We start from the raw sequence: 24673 nt of genomic DNA, 5'->3' as shown, positions 1-24673 counted from the left end.
AGAGCATCACAAAGGGTTCTTCTGCAATCATTTGGCTACATGTAACAACTGGCAAGTGCTGGGGCATGAAGTGCAGCGAACCACACCATCTCTGCTGAGCTCAAAGGCCCCCTGAACTGCCAGGAGCATTGCAGGGATGCTTAGGACTCTCCCTGCACCCGGCCAACATCCTCTGCAACAAAAGGCCAATCATGTTGCTTTAAAAGAAGTCAAAGCATCCATACTAGAGCCAAACACAAAATACATACTTACTTTTTTTTTTTTTTTAGTCAACACCCTATATAATAATAGCCCAGTTGAGCTGAATGACGATATTGCAGGGCCTAATGTTGCTGGCACACTAACCGGAGCAGAAGGGCAGCCGCACAGGAACAGACACTGTGCCTGTCACGCTATGAACATGGTTGAGAACAGCAGTCTCCTCAGTACCCTTTTGATATCTTTTATGCACAGTTTCAGCAGTCTCTTTAGAGGACCTTGAGGTGTTAGGATATGTATAGTAATTCTGCTTTGATACATAATTAGTAACACAGTTTGCAGCCTCTTCATGATGAAGGCCCTTCTCTGCTGTCTCTGGAAGCTACCTGCTCCTGGTTTAGCCCAGCCAGCAGGTCACTTTCTGACTGCCCTTTTAACATAAACTCATCCTGAAGAGCTGCTAAGGAAAGCACTAAATCATTTTGGTGATGTGTAAAGAGTAGTTAGAGTGGGCTATAAAATCCTTTTTGGAAAGCTCTGAATGGCAAATAGAGTATTGCATGTAGCGTATGCCCTGGAGAGGAAGTGTAGGAGCTGTTTCATCTTTTTCACTGGGACTGAGTAGTAAAATATGTATAGCAAAAGTTAGGCTGCTTGAATACTTTAGAGACTCACAATATTCTCATCAGACCATTCCATATCTTCTAAAGTCATAGCTGTTCAACATAATGGGGTTTATTTTTCTATCAGAAATAGAAAAGACAGGGAAGGAGAGTAACATTCATGTCTAACTGAGTTTCCTTTAATAGATATGGCTTTCTATTACTTGTAAATTAATCCACAAATTTCTCTTGAGTAAATTCTCGAGGGTCAAATGAAAAGAGAATTTAATTTTCTACATCTGCAGCTTAAGCATTCAGCTCTTGATTCTAATCATGTGCCATTCAGAAAGACCTGACAACACATTTGGCATAATTTCTACATTATGGAATGCTTCTGCAAACAATATTTGGAAAAACATTTAAAGGTGAAATAGAAAACAATTAACTGGGAAAGATTCAGTTGTTTAAAGTTCACTCAGAAACATTTCTGTTTGCCTAAAAGATGAATAGTAAACATGTAAAGATTTAACACTGTCCTCTGAAGATCTATTTTTATGTATAGCTACCTCCATAGTGCAAGCCATCCTGAAATTACTAGCTTACTTACAATTCTCATTTCTTTTAATCAAAACATTCTTATTTATTTTGCATAAATTTTCCTATTTTTTCTTTTCAGATGGTACTAATTTCTTGATAACCCATCTCAGTTTTCAAATAAAACTCCTATAAAACCAGATGTGAGATACTTAATTTGGATTAGTCTTCTTAGGATTTATCTCAGGCTTTTATGCCAGCTTCTCCTTGCAAATACCAAGAACAAAACTCACAAAGCTGTTAATCAAATACAAGAAGGTGGTTTTTCAGAAACTGGTAGCAGAAGTAGGAGAATTTTTTGCAGCTTTAAGACAGCAAATATCACGTTATTCAGTTCTCCCTTGTAGCAGATTCATGGCTAGTTAAAGGAAAGGAGCACTTATCAAGGAAACAGTTATGGATACCTCAATAAGCATTAGTCAAACCCACTACAGACTGTGGTCCATGGGACATTGCTGACCAGCTATCTTCAGTATTTACTGCCTTTGTGCTGACTTGGACCAAATAGCTTCAGTAAGTCCAAGAATTTGACAAAACATCACCAAGGCAGCAATCCAAAATTAATAAACTATCATCAATTTTTCTGTGATGTAGGCTGTTCTTACAGCCTTACACATGGAAAGCTGCAGAAATTCATTCAGAGTTATTGGGGCTCACTTACCACTACTCTACAATTCACTGGCTTGCTGGAATCACACACACACACAAAAGCCTGGTCATCTTCAATCCAACAGATGCATTTCAATAGAAAATATGTGGATAATTTTATTAAAAATAACATGTTGAGGGAAAGATATTAAAAATCTTGTTAGGATATTAAGTTTCAAAATTTATCTGGAAGGCTCTAAATTATTGTTGTCAACACCTATTGTTTTTAATAGGCAAAATTATTTTTCCTATGTGATTTTGCATTTAGTTTATACACTTGATATTAATCCATTTCTCAAGAGTATGGCTGGTTTCATTAATTTAAATGATTCAACAGAAAGATGTACTAAAGAAGGGTTCATAGATTTTATTTCTATACTGAACAAAGGAAAAATATTTGTAAAATAGAGCCATTTCAGTTATTTACTATGCATCAGAACATTTGGGTTATAAGTGGCACACTAAGTCAACTCTTTTCATGAAGGGGAATGATTTTAACTCAAAAAGGAAAAATAATAATTCCTCAGCCTTAAAAAAACATGTCAATTTCTTTCAATAACTTTTGTGTATAGAGAAAGACTCCATTTTAGGAAACTCATTGTAAAATCTTTGAAAGATAACCCCTTCCACTACGAACTATCCCTGGGTGACAGGCTGTCACTTCACTGCAGTGCACTACTACAATTTATTTTATTTAAAATTAAGATAAAAAATTAGTGTTTTTTTCTTAATTTTTCAGAACTTATGTTTCATCTTAATATAACCCAAAAGCTAGATGTCTAGCACTCTGCTGGTTGACAGAGATAAGGGCTTCTAGACGGTGGCTCATAAATCACAAAGATTATACACCTTTGCTGATCTCTGGTTTCTCAGAAAGCAGTACATGTCCTCCAGCCACTCCAGACGCAGACCACTTATTAAATTTGTCTACTTTAGTATTTAAATCAGTAAATAAATATCTTAGAGAAAAATCTAGACTTGATTTCAAAAGATGAAGTACCTTTATTTTTCATATCTTGTTCCTAAAGTTCACAATGCTATTAAAATTGTGTGTGCATTTCCAGTTTGAATTAAAAAAAATATCAGCTTTTATGTCCTGGCTATCAGTATGAAACTGTGCACTGATAAAGTCTCAGAAGATATGCAATAAATAACTTAGGGTTTTCTGACTTTGTAGTTTCTGTTCCAGAAACTGGTGAAATCCTATCAATTTGAAATACTCTAATTTCACTTCTAGATCAATATACCTAGTGTCTGATCAAAAACTGTAGGGTATTTAAACATAAAAGACACTAGCTTATATCAGTAAGATTTTTTTCTAGCTAAAACATTTTGAGGAATGACAAACACCTATTTTAATAGTTATTTTACTTCCCAGGGCAATGCAAATATTTCCAACAGTATCCATGTATTTAAAGTGCAGTAAAGCAATTTTTCCTTTTATGAATTTACATTCACAGCAGCTGGTGGAGTTAGCAGCCATTTTACATTCTATTCTAGAGAATGAAACATACTAGAGTATAAGGTATTCAAAAGGAATAAAAAGGAATATTTAGCACATCAAAGATTAAAGCTAATGCACACAGATAAGAGATTAAAAGTTTATTGTTTATTAAAATAAATTTAATTTTGTAAATCTGGCTTTAAAATCTCATTAAAATAATGTATTTTAGATTATTTTATACAGTCCACCAAGCAGGTTTGAATTTTAAGTATATTGTATCCTTCTGCAAAAAAACTTCCGTAGTATTCATTGAGGGTTCACTCTAAATTTACACATCTGATCCTGCTTAAATTGTTATGACAATCTTTTGTTTACAAAGGAAATCTTTGAAGACTTAATATTTTAACAATTAGATACAGATGAGATTAGTGTTGTAACATCAAAAGAAAACAAACTGCTAGCATATTGCTGCACCAAACATTTCCCTGTGTGGAGCTGAGGTTGTCACAAGGGGCTCAGGAGGGGCAGGAAGCCTCAACAACTGTACTTGGAGAACAGATTGATGAGGGAGGCTTGTCTTTTTCTCTCTCCATCAAAAGACTCAGAGGTGACATCATTAAGATTTATAAGTAAAATGTTGATATAAGCAAATGAAGGGATTTTTTTTTTTTCCAAAAGGGAAGGTTAACACATGCTGTGCTCTGCAGCACAGGGTATTCTATGTGCTGGCTGGCAGGTTGTCAGCCACGTGGTATTCTTCCCAGCTTTCCCTTCATGCTCTCTCCCTTTGAACTCACTCTTTAGCCAGCCTACAATGTTCAAAGTCTATTTCTGTGTCAAAGAAAATAAAAAGCTCCCATGTTTTTTAACCTTCACAGCTTTAGAGACATCTTTCTTTTCATTTTATTTAATAATAGATAACCCATAACCAGTTTCCATCTGGATTCCAGTTATCTTTAACCACTAATGATAAAGTTACCTTGCAATCCAATTTCAATTACAAAATGTATTGAACATCGCTGCTTTCCTGGAGGCCCAGGACAGAGCAGCACCATTTTGCTCCAAGAGCAGCACACTGCAAAGGAAAGAGTCAAAACCTTTCAATTTTCCTCTTGTGTGCTATAAACAGCCCTATAGCCTGAGTAGCAAAGTGCACTTGCACTTTAGATGTTTAGTTTAATCTAAATTTATTCTTCCTTTCACTTAACTATTTTTCCGTCTGTCAACTAGAAGAAGTGCAGGTGTACAAAACAACAGTATATTTAACTACTTTCTCATGACATCTCTTGAGTGTAAAAAGCCCATACTGATGGGGCTCTCCATTTTTACCTGCTTCTCATTTTCTAGAGTTCTGCTGAAGTTGCCAAAATCATATTTTATTTGAAGTAAACTTATACCTAATAAATCCAAGACAAGGGATATTTATTTACAAATTAATTTACAAATTAATTGCTTTCCATGAAAGGGTTAATTGGAAAGTTCTTATAATTCATATGTTTTGTTTTACAAGCAGGCAATACCTCAGTCTGGATTGCAACTAATACAAAAACAGTTATTAAAAAAAATTACTTAACCAAGAAAGAAATATCTTTCAGACAATTTAGGACAAAAGACATCTTAGGGATCATGAACTGCTTTATCTCCGATAATAAATCATCAAAATCCATATTTTTATATCCAGTTTTACGAGGCTTCTGTCTGAAATACCACATACTTGTTAATGTTAGAACTGTAATATCAATTGCAGCTATTTTATTACAAGTGTCAATATGATTTTTTAAAAAATAGCCATGCAGGAGAATAGAATGTCAATATTTGTTTCCTCCAGCGATCAAATTAATCGAGACATATTAATGAAATTAATTTGTTTCTTGACTCTAGGAATCAAGTAGGTATCACATGGGAGATTCAAGTTCTTGAATTTGCTACTTGAGCCTGGGGTATTTTGGTTAATGATTTAAATCATGCTACCCATGCTTCATTCTAAAAAAAAAAAAAAAAAAAAAAGAGGAATACAGTAGTCTTTGCTGGTAACAATGAGGTACAGTGGTAGTCCAAAATGTTGCAGCTGCTGAAACTGTGAAACTGTAAGCTGAGTCTTGGAAAGCTTTTATTAAATACATTGTTACTCTCTTCAGAAGTAGATTGCAATCAAAATAAGCCATCTACATTTTGCCTAAAGACAAGTATTAGAAATCTGTTGATAAAAGATAAAATCCTGCCTCATCTCAAAGACCTTAAAGGTATTAAATCAAATTTCTTAATAAGCAGAAATGCCAACAGATTGCATGTCATTTATACGTAGCTCCACAGCATCTACTTTTTAAAAGTACATTTACGAGAATATTATATGTGTCATCTGTAAAGAGGCAGCCTTTGGTTCAGTAAACCTGCAGCAAACCATATGATCAGCTCATTTATCATGGCATGAGAATGTAGTTGTCATGTATTCCTGCAAAAATTTGTCCCTCTTTCTTCCACTTACTAAAAAATTCAAAAAGAGAAAACTCAATTTGTCATTTGCAGCAGCCTGATCTTGTTTTAAGGTAAATATCTGCCATTCACCTTTGCCTGTTCTTAGTGTGATTTTCTTATGTAAGCTGGGTGCAAAAAAGTGTGCCTGCAGACACGATGTTGCAGGATCATGACAGTTTAATATACTAATGACAGCATGCTAACAATGCATTTTATGTCACTGATATTAATATAGTGTCTGAACCTAAAACCACACAGCTGGTAAATGTTTCCATGTTTTGTGGTTCTATGGGCAATTACAGTAGATGTTTAAAGTGAGTAAGGAAGGGTGAAGTTCCCAAAATTAGATCAAAGTCCAGTTGCTTTGCCTATTTGGTGTTGCCCGAATCCTGACTTTTTAAAGCATGACCAGAAACAAATCATACTAATTCAAATAACATTCTTTCTAAATTAATAATGCCGTGCAAAATTGTATTACTGAAAAATTTATTTCTCATTATGCTTTCAAAAATAAGTAATTCATCCTCAAAGAATTCTGAATACTTAACAACATAATGAGCCAAAACTCCAGGAGCGCTCCATTTGACACAATTATTCTGCCCTTCATGCATGGATACACACATATTTATGCTTTAGGTACTTAAATTTAGCATCCATACTTCGCAGAAACAATAAAAGCCAAGATACACACTGAAATAGATACTTCTAACTCGTAACTTTCTTGATAGCCTAGCAGATGCCAAGATAAGGAAAGATTTACACCAGAGACAATGAAAATGCAGGATCATTTGAGAATAATAAAAAAAGTAAATGGTGGAAAATGTTAACAGCAACAGCTGTGAAAAGAGATTAGAGAAGATTAGAAGTATAGAAGAGAACAATAATAGTAAAAAACTCTTTAAAATTTAAATTGCTTCACAAGAGAGATTCTATAATTATGGCTTCTATAGGTATTTGAATAATAACTGCAAAAACAGTGAGGTATAGATATTTAAAATTTTTTCCAACATCCTAAGAACTTATTCATACTATAAAATCACAACCAAGAAAATTATAGCAGATCACACAACTACATGAACAATGTTGACTTTAAGACCTACAATGACTTTTTTAGATTGTGAACAGAGTAAGTCAGAGGCATACTGAGTGGTGAAGGCAGATGCAAAGATACTGGAAGCCTCCCTACACAGGGAATTTTTACAGCAAAGTTTTACAGCAAAACTCAGTTTTGCCCAAGAAAGCCTTAGACAGCAAGAAGAACCTATATCTGTTTCTGTGTTTTGTAATTTCCTACCTGTTGGATGGGTATTTATTGCCATAGACACAGGTACCCAATGTTGGAGAGACCTGAAATGTTGGCAGACAAAGGAAAGGGTAGATAGCTGAATGTGTGCACACAGTGAATAGTTCAATACTATGGCATATATATTTCCTTTATCCATAGTAAATCCTGCTCTGCAACCAGAGGCAGCAAACTGAACAAGTAATAGTTGCAACTTGGCAGAAAAGTGGTCACATCAATACCAAACTGCACAAACACATAGCAGAAAACACAGTATTAGTACAGTGATGAAACACACATGACACAGATTAATCTGGATAGAAAGGCAAAAAGTAAAGTATGCCCCTCCATTTAGCAACATCCCAATGGGGTAAATGCCACATGACAGCAGAAATTTCAATGTGCTTCTAGAAGTGTACAATAAGAGAACAGGCATTATATTCTCTTTGGATTTCAAGTTACTGTTCATGATGTCTTAGCCTTTTCTGATACAACCAACTCTATGAAACAGAGCTCCCAGTTCAATGCCTATTAAACTCTGGAAAAGTTCCTTTTTCAAAAGCACAGTATTCCAACTCAAGGCTCATCTACTCAGACACCAGAAGAAGACTTACAGTCATTCATGCCGGAAGTTAGCTAATAAACTACAGGCAAAATCTGGAATTATTTTATTAATATTAATAATGTATTATGGTGATTATGGTTTGGCTGAGAACAACCAGGCCAGCCTGAGCTAGTCTGAGATAACTGCCAAATATTCTGCACATGTGGCAGATGGTGAAAGCATTTGGGAGACTCCTAATGTATAAGAACTCTGTATTACAGGGGCTCAGATTCAATTCAACAGCGAAGTAGCTGAAGTGGGTCATGATAGAAGCACACTAAGCAGCATAAACTTTAAAGCTTAGGGTTTCATCCAAAAAAAAAGGTGAAAGAGAAAGAATACTGCCTTCGGGGATGTGAGGAGAAAGTGGTTGTACAACCTATGTTGACTCATGAAGGTGAAGAAAGCTGTGGCTTATGACACACTGCACTGAATTCTGCATGCATAGGAAGTGGAAGGACAATGTTTGAACTCAGTGGAGCTATATCCCCTTTTAATAGGGCTTACTTTAAACTTGCTTAACAGTTTTCATGAACATCACAGGGTGGTTTGGAAACACTGCAACAAACCTTATTCTTCTGAAGAACACAATCCATTCTCTGTGCTTATATCTAACCTCTTTTGGCTCATCTTACTTCGAAAAAGGCTTTGAAATTCAAGCATGTTCCTCAAATACTCCCTCTACAAGTCCCAGGAGGCAAATGCTAGAGTATAGAGGAAGTAGACAGAACAATAAATGAAATGTAATATAATACCACTGAGAACTCTCTTAGCCATATCCCATGTTAAACCTGATAAAGAAAATCCATCTTCTCTGATTAATTTCTTGTGGCAAGTGGAACAAGGTAAATTGGAAGGAATGGGCATTTATTAAAAAAAAAAAACAAAAAAAAACCCAAAACCAAACAAATAAAAACCCCACAAACAAAGAAAAAAACAACACTTAATGAAACAACTGTTGACATCTGATGCTGCCAGTGTCCTTTCAGACTTTATAATTCCTTCACCAGAACAAGCAAGTTTGCTGTACTACTTTCTGCATCGATGTGTTTATGCAAGCAACACTTAAGCCTTGGCTTAAGTTGACTTTGTGACTAACTTTTATGAAGTTGTTCAAAGAGAAATTCAATGTTATTATAGAGATGAGCTCTCCCAGGCTAGGTTTCTAATATGGAGATCCTTCAATCCTTTGCTTTTAGGAAAGATGTAGAGATACAGGTGCTCTCTGAAAAAATTCAGTGTCATCACACTGGGGACCTGCCTGTCTTTTTACAGGATCCAGGAAAAGATCTGAAAGTATAAATTTACCAGAAACAGTATTACCCTTGGAGATACCAGTCCACATTTCTAAAGAATATTGTACTGCCAGCTCACAAAGAGAAAAAGTTTTAAAGTATAAGTAGAAGCTATAACTTAAGTTGTCAGAAAAACCCAGGTTGAGTTTTCATGAACATGGGATTGCTGTCAGCAAGAGTTCTGCCTCTAGTAATGGGCAAAATACCAAAACTTCTCTCCTGTTTGCTAATGTAAATAATATATTCGCAGCATATAATTTATTTTCTTCCTGAAAAAAGATGCCAGCAGAGTCCTTTACAACAGAAAGGCAAGGGAAGATCATGCCAATTATGAAAAATGTTTAAAGTAATGATACCACAGAGAAAATGCATATGTCCTTCACATATCTACAAAGATGACAGTGAGGAGAATAATCCTCTTTCACAGTTCATTATCCCAGTGGCAAGGCATACCTTGAAGCTGTAACACAAAGCCTATTATTTTAAGAGTAGACAAAAAATGTTGTAAAAGGCTATGTGAGATTAGATGAAATCTTAGGTACCTACATTGTTGTGAAAGACTGAAGCCTACCCTGCTGAAATCTCAGCAATCTCTATTGCTTTTCCCCCCCTGCATTCACATCATAAATGTGGCACACATTCTTAAAAATCATAAGAAACAAATTTTTCTACCTACCACCGTTTTTTTTTTCAACCAGTTTTGGTAAGCATGTGTTTTATTACCATCAGAACTCATAAAATTATTTACATTTTACACTTCCTAAACAACTATTTACTTTCTCAAGGAATAACATGCACTTATATGTAACCCCCCCACCATATCCACAAAGAATGATAAAGTTTGGAAAAGTAAAGTATTGAAATGTCAGGGAATGCCAGAATTTGTCTGAATAGCCATAATTATGGTTTGTCTGAATAGTCAAATACCTCATGCCTGTGCACTATGAAAAACCTTTTAATTAAGTATTAAAATAGAGGGTTTAGAAGAACATGGGAATCCAGCTTTCTTTGTGTAAGGGAAAGCAGTCACTATTTGAAGTTCTACTTCACATTTGTAGATGACAGACTGCAAAATATGTATGAACCTGCACACTGTAGAGAATAAATACCTACATTAAGACAAATAAGCATCCAGTATTTGAGTGGCATCTAGAACTTCAGGAATACTAAAAAAAAAAGTTTAAAATCCCTTATTTTGGACCTCTTTTCTTTTCCCCCAGGGGAAATCTGCGACGTTTAAAACCTGGGTGTGAATATTGCATGGTGGGAAGAGCTATAATAACTTCACTCCCAAGGGAAAACAGAGAGACATACAAAAATGTGGGCAGTAGTGACATTCTCTAATTACATGACTGCCAGCCTCTAAATTTTCCACCCTCTCTCTCACTTGGAGCATAAGGTTCCTGTTCTCACATACAGAGCCCCACAAAAGCTCCTCCTGCCCACATCTCATTTCTCATTTTCTCCTTCTGTTACTGCCCGAGTTCTATCCAAATTATTTTCTTAAACACCTACTGTACACTTTCACTGGTCTTTGCATCATGTTAATGCTTGCAATTCAAAGAACCTGTCCGTGTTCATTTGAATTTCTATCTAAAATAGGATTTTTCTGCAAGGTCAACAAATGCTCTGATGTCAGCTAAAGCAACCTTCTTTATAAAGTAACTAGTTTCCTAGATGACAATTATGTCCTTTATCCTGATACATTGATTGCACTGCTTGACCAATGCAGACTATTCCTGACTTACCTCACAAGCACATTTTCATCAGAAAATGTGAAAAGTAAAAATTATATCATACCTAGGTAAATATCCTAGAACTTCTTCAACTAATTTGCCAGGCGTATAAAACCAGAATGACTCCATGAACTTTTTCTCCCTTTGCCTCCTTTGTGAGTCAATACATTTTTTTCTTTTTTCCTAAAAGAAAGGATTTTAAAACAAGGGTGCTCAAATCGACCCCATAACATTTTAGACTGCCAAATTTCACAGCTGTTCCTTATCTCTATGATGGTCTGACCAAAACCTCAGAGCTGACAGCTCCAAGTTCTGCAAAAGCAGACTATGAATTTTTATTTCTCAGATATGGATACAAACCACCAATATGAATCTACTTTAAGCTTAAGGAAAAGAAAGAGACATACTAGTGGGAGCATGTTTTTATGCTGACACCCATATATAAGGGCAGGATGGACTTGTTTGTTTTTTCACACTGTACAAACAATGGGATAGAACCTCACTTCTCACTACTTGCCAGTACTGCCTTCTTCTGATACTTCCAAAGGGCAAAACAGGTAGACAAGACCATTGTTCTGCTTCTAGCCAAATCCAAATATATGTTTTGAACCATGTCACCAGGCACACACAAGCACACACAAGCTGCCTGCTGCCTAGAGACCATGTGAATATTCCGTTTGCTCATCAACTGTAAGGCAACCTGTAAAAAACATGTCCCATTTCAGAAGTATAAGATTGCAGATAAGGTCTGGGCTTCTTAATATACGTCTACAACAAAAAGTTCTTCCTGAGTCTTATTCCCATGTGAGGAAATTGTGTTTTTTCCCCCCCACTCATTGTGGTATTTGCTATTTTGGGTGTTCAGAAACCTTTCAGCCTCAGAAGCTTTTTTTCCTATTCCTTGTATGATATTTTAGCAAGTACATAGGATGCAAAATATTTATAGAGCTCAAACAGGTTTTTACTTAGCAAAGCTCTGTTACCTGTCAGCATCCACAGTCACATCATGAACTCCTCTCTGGATGACGTCTCGAGAGGCAGCAAGGTCTGGTATTCGGTTCAGACTTCTTGTATATAGGTTGAGTCCTCCATCTGTCATGTACCTGAAAATAAATTTGTGGTCAATCAGTGGGAAATGCAGCCATCTGGCAACGTTTTTCACTTTAAAGTTAATGGCCTGTGAAATTCAAATGTTTAAGGTAAAGTTTTCTTATTATATGGTAAACTTATACTAAATATTCCCACTTTACGTGTCTGGCACAGGGAGATTGGGTATCTGCCTGTTTTCTGGGAGCATTTGCCTTTTTCTGTGATGGCTTACAGGCCAACCTCTTTTACTAAAATACTTTTAGGCTAAAGCCCTCAAGTATGTCCAGAAGCACATTTTAAATACCGTGGTTTTGCCAAAAAATAGCACCAGGTGCAAGAAACACCAATCTAGCTAAAACCCCAAGGAATTAGGAACCCAAATTCATAGTCCCTGTTGTTGGGATCCAATTATTCAGGTATGAAAGAGATATCCACTAAAGACCTTAGAATGATATTTAAGAATATTTTTTATGTGTGTTCCTTTTACTTGATTCTCACTACTTCACATTATTATGCATGTCTAATGAATGAAACAGTGAATATAGTGCTGTTTACTCACTACAGATCCATTAAAAGTTAATGAATTAAAAGTACCAGCAATAATTTCTGGAATGTCTACTACAGTTTGGTTCTCTCTGAGATGTCTTGGCACTTACAAGGGAGCAGCATCACCAGCCTGTCTTACCCACAGGACTTCTCCATTATATTCTCAAAGGATCTTTTGTTAAACTGACCTCCCTCTTAGGCTCTTGTTCTTTCTGTTTTCCCTCTCGTATTTTCTGATAACTTTAATTTACCAACAAGGTTAGCATAAATTTATTTTTGAAGGACCATGTACATGTATGGCACTGAACATAGAAGCACACATACTCAGAAAAAAAATTCTGTACCTCACCGAACCTATTCAAAATAACATACAGACTTAGTGAAATAGGTGTCATCCCAATGTTAGGTTGATGGCTAAAATGATCTCCCAGAGTTTACTCATGATTCAATCTTTAACACAAGCTCTCCTTGAGCCATGAAATGGTACCACACAAACAACACCTTTGAGTCTAAGCATGCATGCAAAGCACACAAACATTTAACTTTAGTAATTAGACAGAATCCCAAGCACCAACCAAGGCATGCACACACACTGCTTCTGCTCCAGCTGTTCTGTTGGCCCTCTCCCTGTGGTTCCTTCTGAGAGCAGATTTAATTGAAATCATCTGTGACAGAGACCTGAGGGCCAATTCAGCAGTCTGGGAGCACCTGCCTTTGCCTCTGCCTCCACCCATGTGGTTTGGGGCGGCTGAACAGATGCAGGCCTTGAGAGCAAAGCTGCAGTAGAGCCCTGCGTGGTAGCTCCAGTCTGAGAAGGCATCGTGTCATGGGTGGCAGTATGGATGAAGGCAACCTCAAGTGCATTAAAACATAAAGGGTTCCTTTGATTATTTTCAACAAAACTCTGAGGCGTTTTAGTGCATGGGGAAGATTTCTCCGGCAGTCTGGCAAAGTATTTCTGAAGCATTGCTATCTGGAGTTTGGAGAAGGTAACTTCACATTTGTTTTCAAAGGCAAATTAACAGCCACATTTACATATTATAGTCATCTTTTTATTAAAGACAAAATTCAGACTTTTTTGACAGATTATTTAGCTAGCCTTGAATTATCCATAGATTCTACAGCTCTAGAATTGCATATTAAACTTAGCTGTGGCTTGAACGCAATCCAAACTATGTGTATTTTTTTTCCTCTATAAGTAAGGAGAGACTTGACAAGTGCAACAAGCCTTCATCACACTAGTTTCTAATTATTGCTGCATTCTTTTCCCCAAGTATTTCAAGTAATTAAACTGATAATGGAAGAGGCATAAAGGAGATAAGACTTTACATGCCTCAGTGAATCCTGAAATTTCTGAGCTTATCAAACTGTTTTTAACATTTACTGCACCTAAAAATGTAAACTGAGCACAGAGCAACTTACTATCTATTGAGTTATCCTTATTACAGATGCAAAGCAAAGTCACATAAGATGACTCTATCCACCCTTTAATGTGATAAGCTAATTAATACAACCCATGAGGCACTGCAAAGGATTCCCTTTTTTAAAATTTTGAATAATACCATGCATCTGTCAAAGACAACATTAATATTTCCTTTATACGAGGTCCACAGACATTAAAGTGTCATATATTCCATATTCTCTATTTAGCATGTATAAATATGATATCCTGCTTGACAGTCATTAATGATGTGTTGTGGACAATGTTGTCAGCAGCGCTCCATACACAGATCACTGAAAAAGTAGACCAGGGAGATACAGGAATATGCTTTCTTTAAAATGATCCCTTTTCTAGAGATCTATCTTTGGATGGTGCTTGGGATGAGACACTAGAGAGAGCTTCGATCACAGACTTAGATTTGCCTTTAGGAATGTATCATACTCAGTTTCATCCCCCACTATTCTCTAATCATAGCTATACTTCAAACTAAGAGATTAGATTGACAGCAAGAATTCTGAAATTACAGAGTGAAGCAGTGTGGTGTAACATGACCAGGTACTCTATGGTACTTCTATGTAACCTAGTGTTACACCCGTCAGCAAGCAGCCTTGAGATGCCAACACTGAATTGTAATTTAAGTAAAATTGTAACATGGCTGTTCTTTTTTAATGATGCTCAAGGAGTTCTAACATACACAGGACTGAAGTGACTTGTGTTATTAGATTGATATAAGAATTGCTGAATTTAAAATATAGGGAATGCAGTACCTCAAATTGTAGTACCCTAATTGATTGAGCAAACAAAAATAATTGTGATTCTTTCTCCTGGATACACTAAGAGAGTAACTGCTCTTCTATGAAACGATATTGCTGCTGTTCAAATTATATTCACAGTAGAAAACCTACGATAAAGGCCCATTACAACGACTATGCTAGACAATAGCTAAAGTGGGGACAGAAAGTCAGTGCTGCCAACAACTGCATTTCATCAGCCGCATCCAATGCTGTACCTCACCAGTGCCAAGTACCGGTGCATTATTTTCCCCAGGGAAAGCAATGCAAAATGCTGGTTCACAGGACAACCAGAATTTTCCAGTAAGTAATAGTGAAACTCAAAGTTCACAGAAAAGTAATTTGATGTTAAAGGAGAAGAACAGAATTTGAAGGCAGCTGAGAGTATCACTGGCAAATAAAAAGTTTATTTTTTTATATGTATATTTAAATACTGCAACTATAATGCAACTTCTGCTTGTGTGGCAAAATGTTTAGAAAAATCCTTCTACCAATCATGTATTAGTTCAAATGGGAAAAAGTGCTACGTACCCACTGTTGATGTCATCAGTCCTCAGGCTTTTCCCAAGAATGTCTCCATCACTCATGTAGCCACCAACATCTGCTTCAGAGGATATGTCCAAATCACCAGTTCCCTTCTCACTCATGTCAATCTGTGAGATATTTCCAAGGCGAGAAACAGCAGCTCGGCGAAGCGGGGTGGTGTACATGAACCGAGAAGGGTCTGTGTGGATGAAGCGACTTGCACTGCTGCGAGGATAACCAGCACCCAGGGATGGAGCATCTCCTGCCTGCAGCCGAGGACTGGCCTGCCCCAGCCTCCAAGTCACAGGGGTCGATCGGCTGGATAAGCTTGGTATGCTTCTCCCATTCACCTCAGTTGTCACAGTGCTGTCAAAAGTTGTCTCCAGTGTGCTGCCAAACAAAATGGAGAAGTCAGTGAACTGTGCTTTCTATGTTCCTGAGAAATCAAGAAAAGTGAAGGCTGGAGGAAAGTATATTTGTTTTAAAAATTCTCTGTGTGTATATGCTTTCACCATATGCACACATATGCTTGTACATGCCCTCAGTACTGAGGCCAGTCCCATTTAGTATCTTTATAAATGACCTGGATGAGGGGATTGAGTGCCCCCTCAGTCACTTTGCTGATGACAGAAAGTTTGGCAGGGGTGTTGATCTGCTGGAGGGCAGGAAGGCTCTGGAGTGGGATCTGGAGAGGCTGGATCAGTAGGCTGAGGCCAATTGTATGCGGTTCAACAAGGCCAAGAACCGAGTCCTACACTTGGGTCCCAACAACCCCATGCAGTGCTACAGGCTGGGGACAGAGTGGCTGGAAAGCAGCCCAGCAAAAAAAGATCTGAGGGTGCTGGTGACAGTGGCTGAACATGAGCCAGCATGTGCCCAGGTGGCCAAGATGGCCAATGGCATCCTGGCCTGGATCAGAAATAGCGTGGCCAGCAGGAGCAGCGAAATTGTTATCCCCCTCTACTTGGCACTGGTGAGGCCACACATCAAATCCTGTGTCCAGTTCTGGGCTCTTCAGTACAAGAAAGACATTGAGGTGCTGGACCGTGTCCAGAGAAGGGCAATGGAGCTGGTGAAGAGTCTGGAGCACAAGTCTGATGAGGAGTGGCTGAGGGATTGGCCTGGACAAAAGGAGGCTCAGGGAAGACCTTATCACTCTCTACAAATGCCTGAAACGAGGTTGCAGTCAGACAGGGACTGGCCTCTTCTCCTAGATAATGAGTGATATGACAAGAGGAAATGGCCTCAAGTTTTAACAGGGGAGGTTTACTGTAGATATGAGGAAGAGTTTCTTGATGGATAGGGTTGACCAACAATGGAACAGGCTGTCCAGAGAAGAGGCAGAGTCGCCATTACTGGAAGTATCTACAAGACTTGTAGATGTGACGCTTTGGGACAGGTTTTACTGGTGGACTTGGCAGTGCTGAGCTAATGGTTGGACTTGGTGATCTTATAGGTCTTTTCCAAACGAAATGGTTTTATGGTTCCATGATTCTATAACCTCTACTTGTGGGAACAGTGCCAAACAGCTGGTATCTTAACCAAGGTTAAAACAAGAGAATATTGACCCTAGAGGTTTTATTCATCTGTGCATGTGAGCTGCTGTGGGAAAACTGTTTTGGTGGAAAATCCACCACACAAGTGTGTGACTTATTGTGATTGAAAATAATCTCATACATGGAATACTTGAGACATATTTTGTGTGCTACAAAATTAGCAGAGACCCCTGGGACCAATCAGAAGGTGGCGCTTTATCTGTAACAAAATTAAAAGGGAGCTCATGTAGGAAGACAAGGGAAGGAGAGGAAAAAAAGACCTGGAGAGCTCAATACTGTAACACTACACCAGTGTGTCTTTTTCTCATTGCTGACATATTTATTTTTTACATTTAGATTTTTCCTTGCATTTGATTTCATCCTCAACATCCACTTATAAAATTACCTAAAACAAATTTTATCAGCTTCTAAAGAAATGTATATGAAACAATAACTGTCTTCATGAATGACTGTATCAGACACTTTGACAATATAGTATATTAAAGTCACACGTAAGTTGCTAAGGCAGTTTAGTGTCATAGATAATTTTCCCTTGCAAGTCTCTCATTCATTCAGCAATTAGTAATACTCTCCCATGGTCCATATTTTTAGTAGTCTACACAAATCCAGTATACCTGTGGCTTATCTGGGTCCCTCTAAGGCTGGACATGGTTTCTTCCAAATTCTGTCTCAGGTCTGCAATATTCTTGACAGTTCTCATTCTTCTTGTTTCAGGGTCTTCCCCTGGAAGAAAAAAGTAAAACCAGCATATACTTCAGCATGTGAGTTTATAAGGTTGAATAAAGCACATATGTATCCAGCCGAAAATGCACAAATATCTTTCAATCTTTTAAAAAATAAAACTTCATCCTTTCATTAATAAAACACATATATGCTTCTAAATAACATGTGGTATGTAAAAAAACCCACCAAAATATCCCCATTAAGGTTCAAATCTATTAATGAAACTCTGATTTACAGTGTTGGGATTTTTATCCTCTGTAATCAAGGCATGATGCAGCCCCAGACCACTTGATATATTATAAAGTCCCCTTTTTAGTCCTTGACATTTTACGTAACTCAGTAGGAAAAAAAGCCACAGTAAATCTGTGATCTGTCATTGCAGAAAAAAACTAGGATGACTCTTAGAACAACTCTTCAGCATTCACTTAACCTTAACACAGGCTATTTCAAAGTACTTCTTAAGTAAGGCACTTAATAAAGCATCTTTCCTGGACTGTAATGCTTTCCTGAAGAGGGACATTATTCTTCATATGGGATAAAAGAAAATATGCTTCTTGGGATACAAATCTGAACACTCTAAGCACACTCATCATTTATACAATTAGAGGTTTCAACAGCCTTCAGGATCCATTGTGAACAGCTAGTCTCATCTCTCAGATAATGAGGCTTTCAGAACTTCACCTGGAACATCCAGAACAATGTTTACTTAATACAATTAAAAATAAATTTAAAAAAGGAGAGAAGTTATATATGGTATGTTACAAAAGAGAAACATCATAAACCTCAAAGAAGCCTCCAGTGGTCATGCACAAAGAAAGAGAAATGCAGGTTTTCTAGGAAATTCATAGATCAAGGAAGTTTAATTCATTTTACTTTTGAACAACAAGAGAATTTCAAAAGAAATTCTATGACAAAAATCTCTGATTTGTTCAAGGCTAGTGTTCTACTTCTGATCATGTCCTATATCTGTTGCTTGTAAGAAGGCTGGCAAGAAACATCAGTATTAGAGTTAAATATAAAATGCTGAACTTGATGTGCAAATAATTCATTTTTTTAATCAATCACATCATACCTCACAGACAGACCTCACTGACCTGCAGTCAGGCCCTATTGCCCAAACACTCCGTAGGCTGTTAAGAAAAATCTCAACTTCTAACATTAAAAGGAAATAAATTATTTCATAAAAATTCTATATAAACTTTAATTCCTCCTCAAAAGGCAAACGATGCATTGAACTAGCCAACATAACCTGCAGTTGTGGCTTAATGTCAAACCAGCTTTCACAGCAATGCCTGAGGTTTTCCCATTGACCCTGCCCTGGTTGTGTCTTCTGTCCTCTTCGCTGCAGCCAAAATTTCCAAACATTTCCTTTGGGAAAATGTTTGCCTATTTCATCACTCACAAAAAATTCTTTGGTGCTTTAATGATGATAATGTCTATAAATGTCTGGTTTGGCACCATGGAACTGACAGCGGGATCAACACCTGGGCGGGATGGAAAAAAAGTGAGGATACAGGCCCTGCACTGCTCCAAACTCTCACTTGTCAAGCCACACCCCAAGGCCATGTCTGTTCACAATATTTAGTTTCATAAAATAAATTACCTGTGTACATTCTTACACATAGTGTCTTACTAGAGGCAAATGTCTGCAGTCACTGAAATTAGTTACAAGTGTTCCTGTGTTTCTAACGCAGTAACAACTGTGCTAGATTTGTTCGCTAAAGCACTGGCAATCAATGGATCCCACCAGCTCTTAGCAAAAGTTTCTGTAACACCCTGGAGATTCCCGTGAGGTAAAAAGGCTCATGGCCAGGCTAAGCTGAAGACTTACATCCTGTAAATCCTTTTTAAAGCCCTGACAATTTCCAGGCATACTGTCCATGCCTGCCTCCAGCCAGTTGTGGTGCACTCATTTCCTCAATCACTGCCCTTTGCTTTCCCTGCTCTGCCAAATGCATTCAAATTGACTTCCAGGAGCACATTATATTCCTGCCATAATACCTGCCATATATAGGGAAGATACAGGAAACGTTACCTATCCTGCCTTGAACCATAGGTGAAAGAGTAGCTTGTTGGTATAAGAAAATGTTCTATTTACACAGAAAGACAAATTCTAGCATCTATGCAGGGAAAATTAAAGGCAAAGCAGTACTTTACTTTTATATTTATTTGAGGAACTGAATATAATTAATATTTTACAGTGACGTTGCCCTTTTCCTTCCTTGTTTATCCTTGTCAGTTGTCCTTTGCTGTATGTTAACATTGCAAATTCTTGCAGCAAAAATGACAGCAGCTGTCTTTTTTAATATGTATTGCACAGTAAATGGCATAACAAAGCCTTGAGGTATAATTGCAATACATTAAATAAAAAGGTACATATATGGCAAGCTGCCAAAATATATTTTTACAGTGAAGAATACTTCGCTTTCAGACAAATTATACCATAAAATTGCTATTATTCTATCCTGCAGAGGTGAAAAGCTTGAGATCTAATCTCTTTTGATCTCTCAGTGACACAGCAGATAATTTCCACCAATTTTAATTTTAAAAAAAAGTTAAAACTGAAGTTTAATTATATTAAAATACTACATAGTATTTTAAAAAAAATATTTTTAAAAAATCTCACACTAACTGCTAGAGTGATTTGAAAAGAGTAATTCTTTTTTCTTTCCATCATTCTCTAAATGTCACTGGAATCCTGCTGTACCATGGATGAACAAGTCAGAAAATATAAACAGTTGACAGTGAAGAAATTTTCTGTACTGAATACAAGATCTTATGTTTTCATGACAGCACTGACTCCCCATCCACATCAAGCCTTCTTCTCTAAAGAGGACCACAGGAATGATGAATATGTTAATTTTTCTGAAAACTAGCTACACCATGCCTGCTAGTGGAGACACTGTGGTGCTTATGGAATCAGGACTGGGTTCAAAGGGATCCCAGACTCCTCTGGGTACCTTGTTTCTTATAATATGGCACACTGTCATCATAGAGTCTAGCCATATTTGCAGGACCTAACATATCAGAAGAGCTCCTGGTCCTGTTATCTCAAGTGATTCTGGTTTGTACACTAAGAAAAAACATTCTGTTTCACACATGGGGAGACTGGGATAAGACTACAACTAGGGTAACCTGAAACTTTCTGTCAAAATTCTGTTCCTCTTACAAGAAAGGCCATTTTCTCCAATCATTTGTAGCTTCATCATTTATATTAAACATGAATATTCTAAAATATTGTCCCCAAATTTTTTTGCCTATAAAACAGAGAATCATTATTCCCTTGGTAAATTTCCAGAAAATACATTGATTTCTGTGTGAGATCCATTTACAGGAAATCAAAACAGACATTTTACAGAAACCACTAGATACAGAAGTCAAGACTTTTACATTCACATTTCTGAAGTTCCCTAATTATTTCACATTCAATAATACTGTTCACAATAATTTCTGTTCTTCTGCACATGCAATCACAGCCCAAAGAAAATGGGAAAGTAATAATTCCATCAATTGTCTGATTTGCATGAAAGGATTTACAAATAATAAATGTTTCTCCAGAGAAATGTCCACTATGACGTATTAACTCAGACAGGAAAGGACCTGTTTTACCCTGCAAGCAGGGAAACTGAGGCTTACAAGAGAGCAGGGATTTGTCAGTGACAAACAGCTGAAGAGGAGCAGAGGCAGGTTAAATCTCACTCTCCTGTGCCAGCAAGCTTTTGATCCTTATCAGAAGCCCTTTTAACCTACTGGTACAGTCTAATAATAAAAGGTATGCATACAAAGATAATTCTTATTTCTTTCTTGTTTTGAGATAACAGCTTTTTACACTACATACGCAGTAAAATTTTGTCCTTAATGTTTAAACACAATCAGGGCTAACATTTCTACCAGCAAGAAGCTCCAGGCTAGACACATGACATATAACCTTCAAAAAGCAAGCAGATACTTCAACTATTTAGCTGACTGAAGAACAAAGCTTTGGAAATGAACACTTTGAGCACTCTTAAAGGGCTGAGAGATGAAAAGTAACACAGAAGCCTTTGAAGCACCTATGGCTGTGGACTTCAAATACTCACTGGCATGCACAGATATAACAAAAGTGGCTATTTAAGGTGAACTGAAACCCTGGCACTCACAATTCCACATGTAGGGGTGCAGTTATCTGCAGGGGGGCTAGAGAAGGGGGAAGAAATACTGGAGGGTCAGTTTGTAGGAAGGCTGAGACATGTTTTGTCCCATGCAAAATGTGGATTCAAGATACCAGTTTCAAATTAATGAGAAAAAAATGTCATTAAAACAGATTTATTTACCAATAAACTAATAGCACTTAAACATTTCACCTTATTTTTCAAAAAGCTAAGTCAACTATGTTCAGTTATTCACAGACTGCAGCTGCCCCTGCACCCATCACAAGCAATTTAGACATTTGTCTTCATTTCACACAGCCTTAAGAGGTCATAGTAAGCAAAGAAGAAGTGGCTAGACCCTATTTTTGCATACTACTGCAAATAAACCCAGTTCTGTCTTGGGAAATCACTGTCAAGATCAAAAATCTGCTCTGTACAGATATGTGCTAACACTTGGGTCTCCTCCTGCCCTTCCTGATGTCAAGCCAAAGTTAACTTACCTAAAATATCAGTATAAAGGACCTGTTCTAGGTCACCCAGCATTGTTATTATGACATCTTCATCCAGATGTGCAGTCCCTTCACGCAAGCACCCTTCCTCCTCCTCCTCTGCCCAGGTCCTGCTGGGGAAATGGGACGTGCAGGATGCGTTTTCATCATCAGATTTTTTGCTCTCCTCATTGTCAGTCTGAAAGCCTTCACCTGTACACCGGTCTCCTGACCTCCTGGATGTCCTGCTTCCAGCAGGTGGTATCCCCTGAAATGCTTGGGTTGTGGTGAAGCTGGAGCGGCAGAGAGAGTGCACTGACTGCGAGAATGCCTTGGACAAAGAGCCTCCACATCCAGCTTCTGCATGTTGGTAACTCTGGCAGGACTTGGAGGCGCTTCCAAACCAGTTCTCCCTGTATGAGTATCGCCTCTTCTCCCCTTCACTGATGAGCGTGAGATTGGTAAGAGACTTCTGCTTCTGAAGGCGAACACACCCTCTTCTAACCTCTGTGCCTTTAAACACTGACAGTTCAGCAGATCGCTGCATCTTTCCGGCTGGGGCTTCACCTCAGTTAGATTTCATGTTTTCCATATGAGATGGACAGCAGCTCAATTCCCCTGAAAGGTGCGGGCGGTGCTCCCTGCACCGCCGCACGCTGCACAGCCCAGGTAGCACATACTTGCACTGGCAGTGAAAGCACAGGTTACACATGCACTCTACGTACTGTAAGGGTCAGTGACTAGTGACAGGCACAGTCATCTTCTTTGAAATTACGCTGCTGTCTCTGCTAAGCCACTTCTCGTCCGTCACATTAATTTGCAGTACTTACAGTCATTTTCACTTAGGTTTCTCTCAAGCAGAAGAGAGTTGATCAAACACTCTGCTCCAGCACAGAAGTAATCCCAAAAGCCAACTGTGTTTTCCCCTCTCCATCCAATCACCAGTCTCATCGGAGCAGTGGGCCTGCATCTCTTTCTACAGCTGCTGCCTTCTGAAATCCAGAGTAGGCACAAGTACTGTCTCGGGCTTTCCCCTCCCTCTCACCAGCTCATGACTGATCCTAGTGCACAGCTCTTCACTTTAGATGGGCTGACACAGAACTGCAAGTACAGCCTCCACGTCAGAGCTCAATAAAGAGCCAAAATTAACCACTGAAGCACAAGCCTCCTTACATTTTAGTATTCAACCTGCATTCCCAGATATATGACTCTTCTCTGCTACTGCAGTGAATGCTGCTGGCTGCCATGGCAGCAAACATCCTGGTGAATTAAACCGGAGACACAGAAGCCTCTGCACAGTTTACAGTGCCACAGGTTTCAAGACACAGCTTCACCTGAATGGGATGCTACAGTAACAGATCTAGCTCATGGCCAAATTCTATTTTTCTCCCTGAAAGGTAAGGATGAAAAGCTATTTCTTCCTTATCATCGTTACTCCCTATGCAGGAAGCTAAAAGCAGACTTGCAAAAGGACCTTCAGTCTTGCAATTTCTGCTCTAAATAAAAAAACTGTAATTTAATATCATAAGACATGGAACACAACAGTATTTGTCTGGTAAAAAGATTCACAAAAGAAAATATTTCATTTCTTTTTCCTTAGAAAACTACCCTGTTTGCACCTCTGTGAGATTCTGAGACTAGTACAGAATTATAAAATCTGTAAAAAATCATTGTTTCAAAATATTCTGAAGAAAACATATAAATGGAGTAATTTCATTTATAAAGAAAATTGTCATTGTGTCTGAACTAAGTTTAGCAATTTTGAATGCTATTTTTAAATTCATTATCCAGAGAGAAAGAAGATATGCTAAAATGTATGACTTTTCTCACAAAGAAAAATATATTAGTCCCAGAAATAATGGACAGATGAACAAAGAAATACCTGAATTTAATAATAATTTTTTTAGATACAAACTTTTTTATCTAGGGAAAATTAATTTCACAAAACATTATATAGAAATCTACAAATAATATAATTGCTGTGTAAAAATAAACTGCTTTTGCTGGTGTGAAATTGTGCTCATTTCCAGTTTCTACCTGAGAAACCTTGACAGAAAAATAACCTTTAAAAATGCCACCCTAAGAATTACAAGCTGTTCACAGATTTCCTATATGAATAAACAGGTGTTAACAGAAGCCTCAGTGCGTATTTCTTTTCTTTCACTGGTTCAGTTTAGAGTTTTTGAAGATTCACAGGGGAAAATTCTTGGAAATTTCAAAGGAAAGGTACATTTCTTCCTAGATAACTCTCAGAAACACAGAATAACTCAGGAAAAAAAAAATCAGTCTAAAGTAATAGTGGCTTTCCATATTAAATCACTGATGAATTTGAAGAAAAACATGTTCCACACCAAGAGGAGGTACCACTCCCATCCCCACCTAGAACATACAGTCAAAGAGAAGACAAGAGAAATGGTCTGCCTGAGTACAAAACTGCCCCAAATATTAAACACCTATCACTTTTTCAGCATGGAAACAAAAGATAAGACTGCTGTGTTTACTCCAG

The 24673-nt window shown here is 37.6% G+C and overlaps 1 protein-coding gene across 19 annotated transcripts in view; it reads right to left on the bottom strand.

The window, feature by feature from the left end:
• The window catches only part of NAV3 (neuron navigator 3), a 521462-nt gene that overhangs the window by 89622 nt on the left and 407167 nt on the right, over window positions 1-24673 (bottom strand). For 18 of the 19 annotated variants that reach the window (XM_072923966.1, XM_041713781.2, XM_041713789.2 and 15 more), the window contains 3 exons: window positions 17441-17549; window positions 15277-15660; window positions 11862-11981 (listed from right to left, as the gene is read on the bottom strand). In XM_072923966.1, the coding sequence (XP_072780067.1) occupies window positions 11862-11981; window positions 15277-15660; window positions 17441-17549 (613 nt within the window). Of the gene's footprint in view, window positions 1-11861; window positions 11982-15276; window positions 15661-17440; window positions 17550-22179; window positions 23245-24673 lie in introns of those variants that run through there. The other variant, XM_041713790.2, reaches the window with a different exon arrangement.

Source organism: Taeniopygia guttata, chromosome 1A (genome assembly GCF_048771995.1).
Source record: "Taeniopygia guttata chromosome 1A, bTaeGut7.mat, whole genome shotgun sequence".
Lineage (NCBI taxonomy): Eukaryota > Metazoa > Chordata > Aves > Passeriformes > Estrildidae > Taeniopygia > Taeniopygia guttata.
This window is presented reverse-complemented; position numbering and strand designations above follow the sequence as displayed.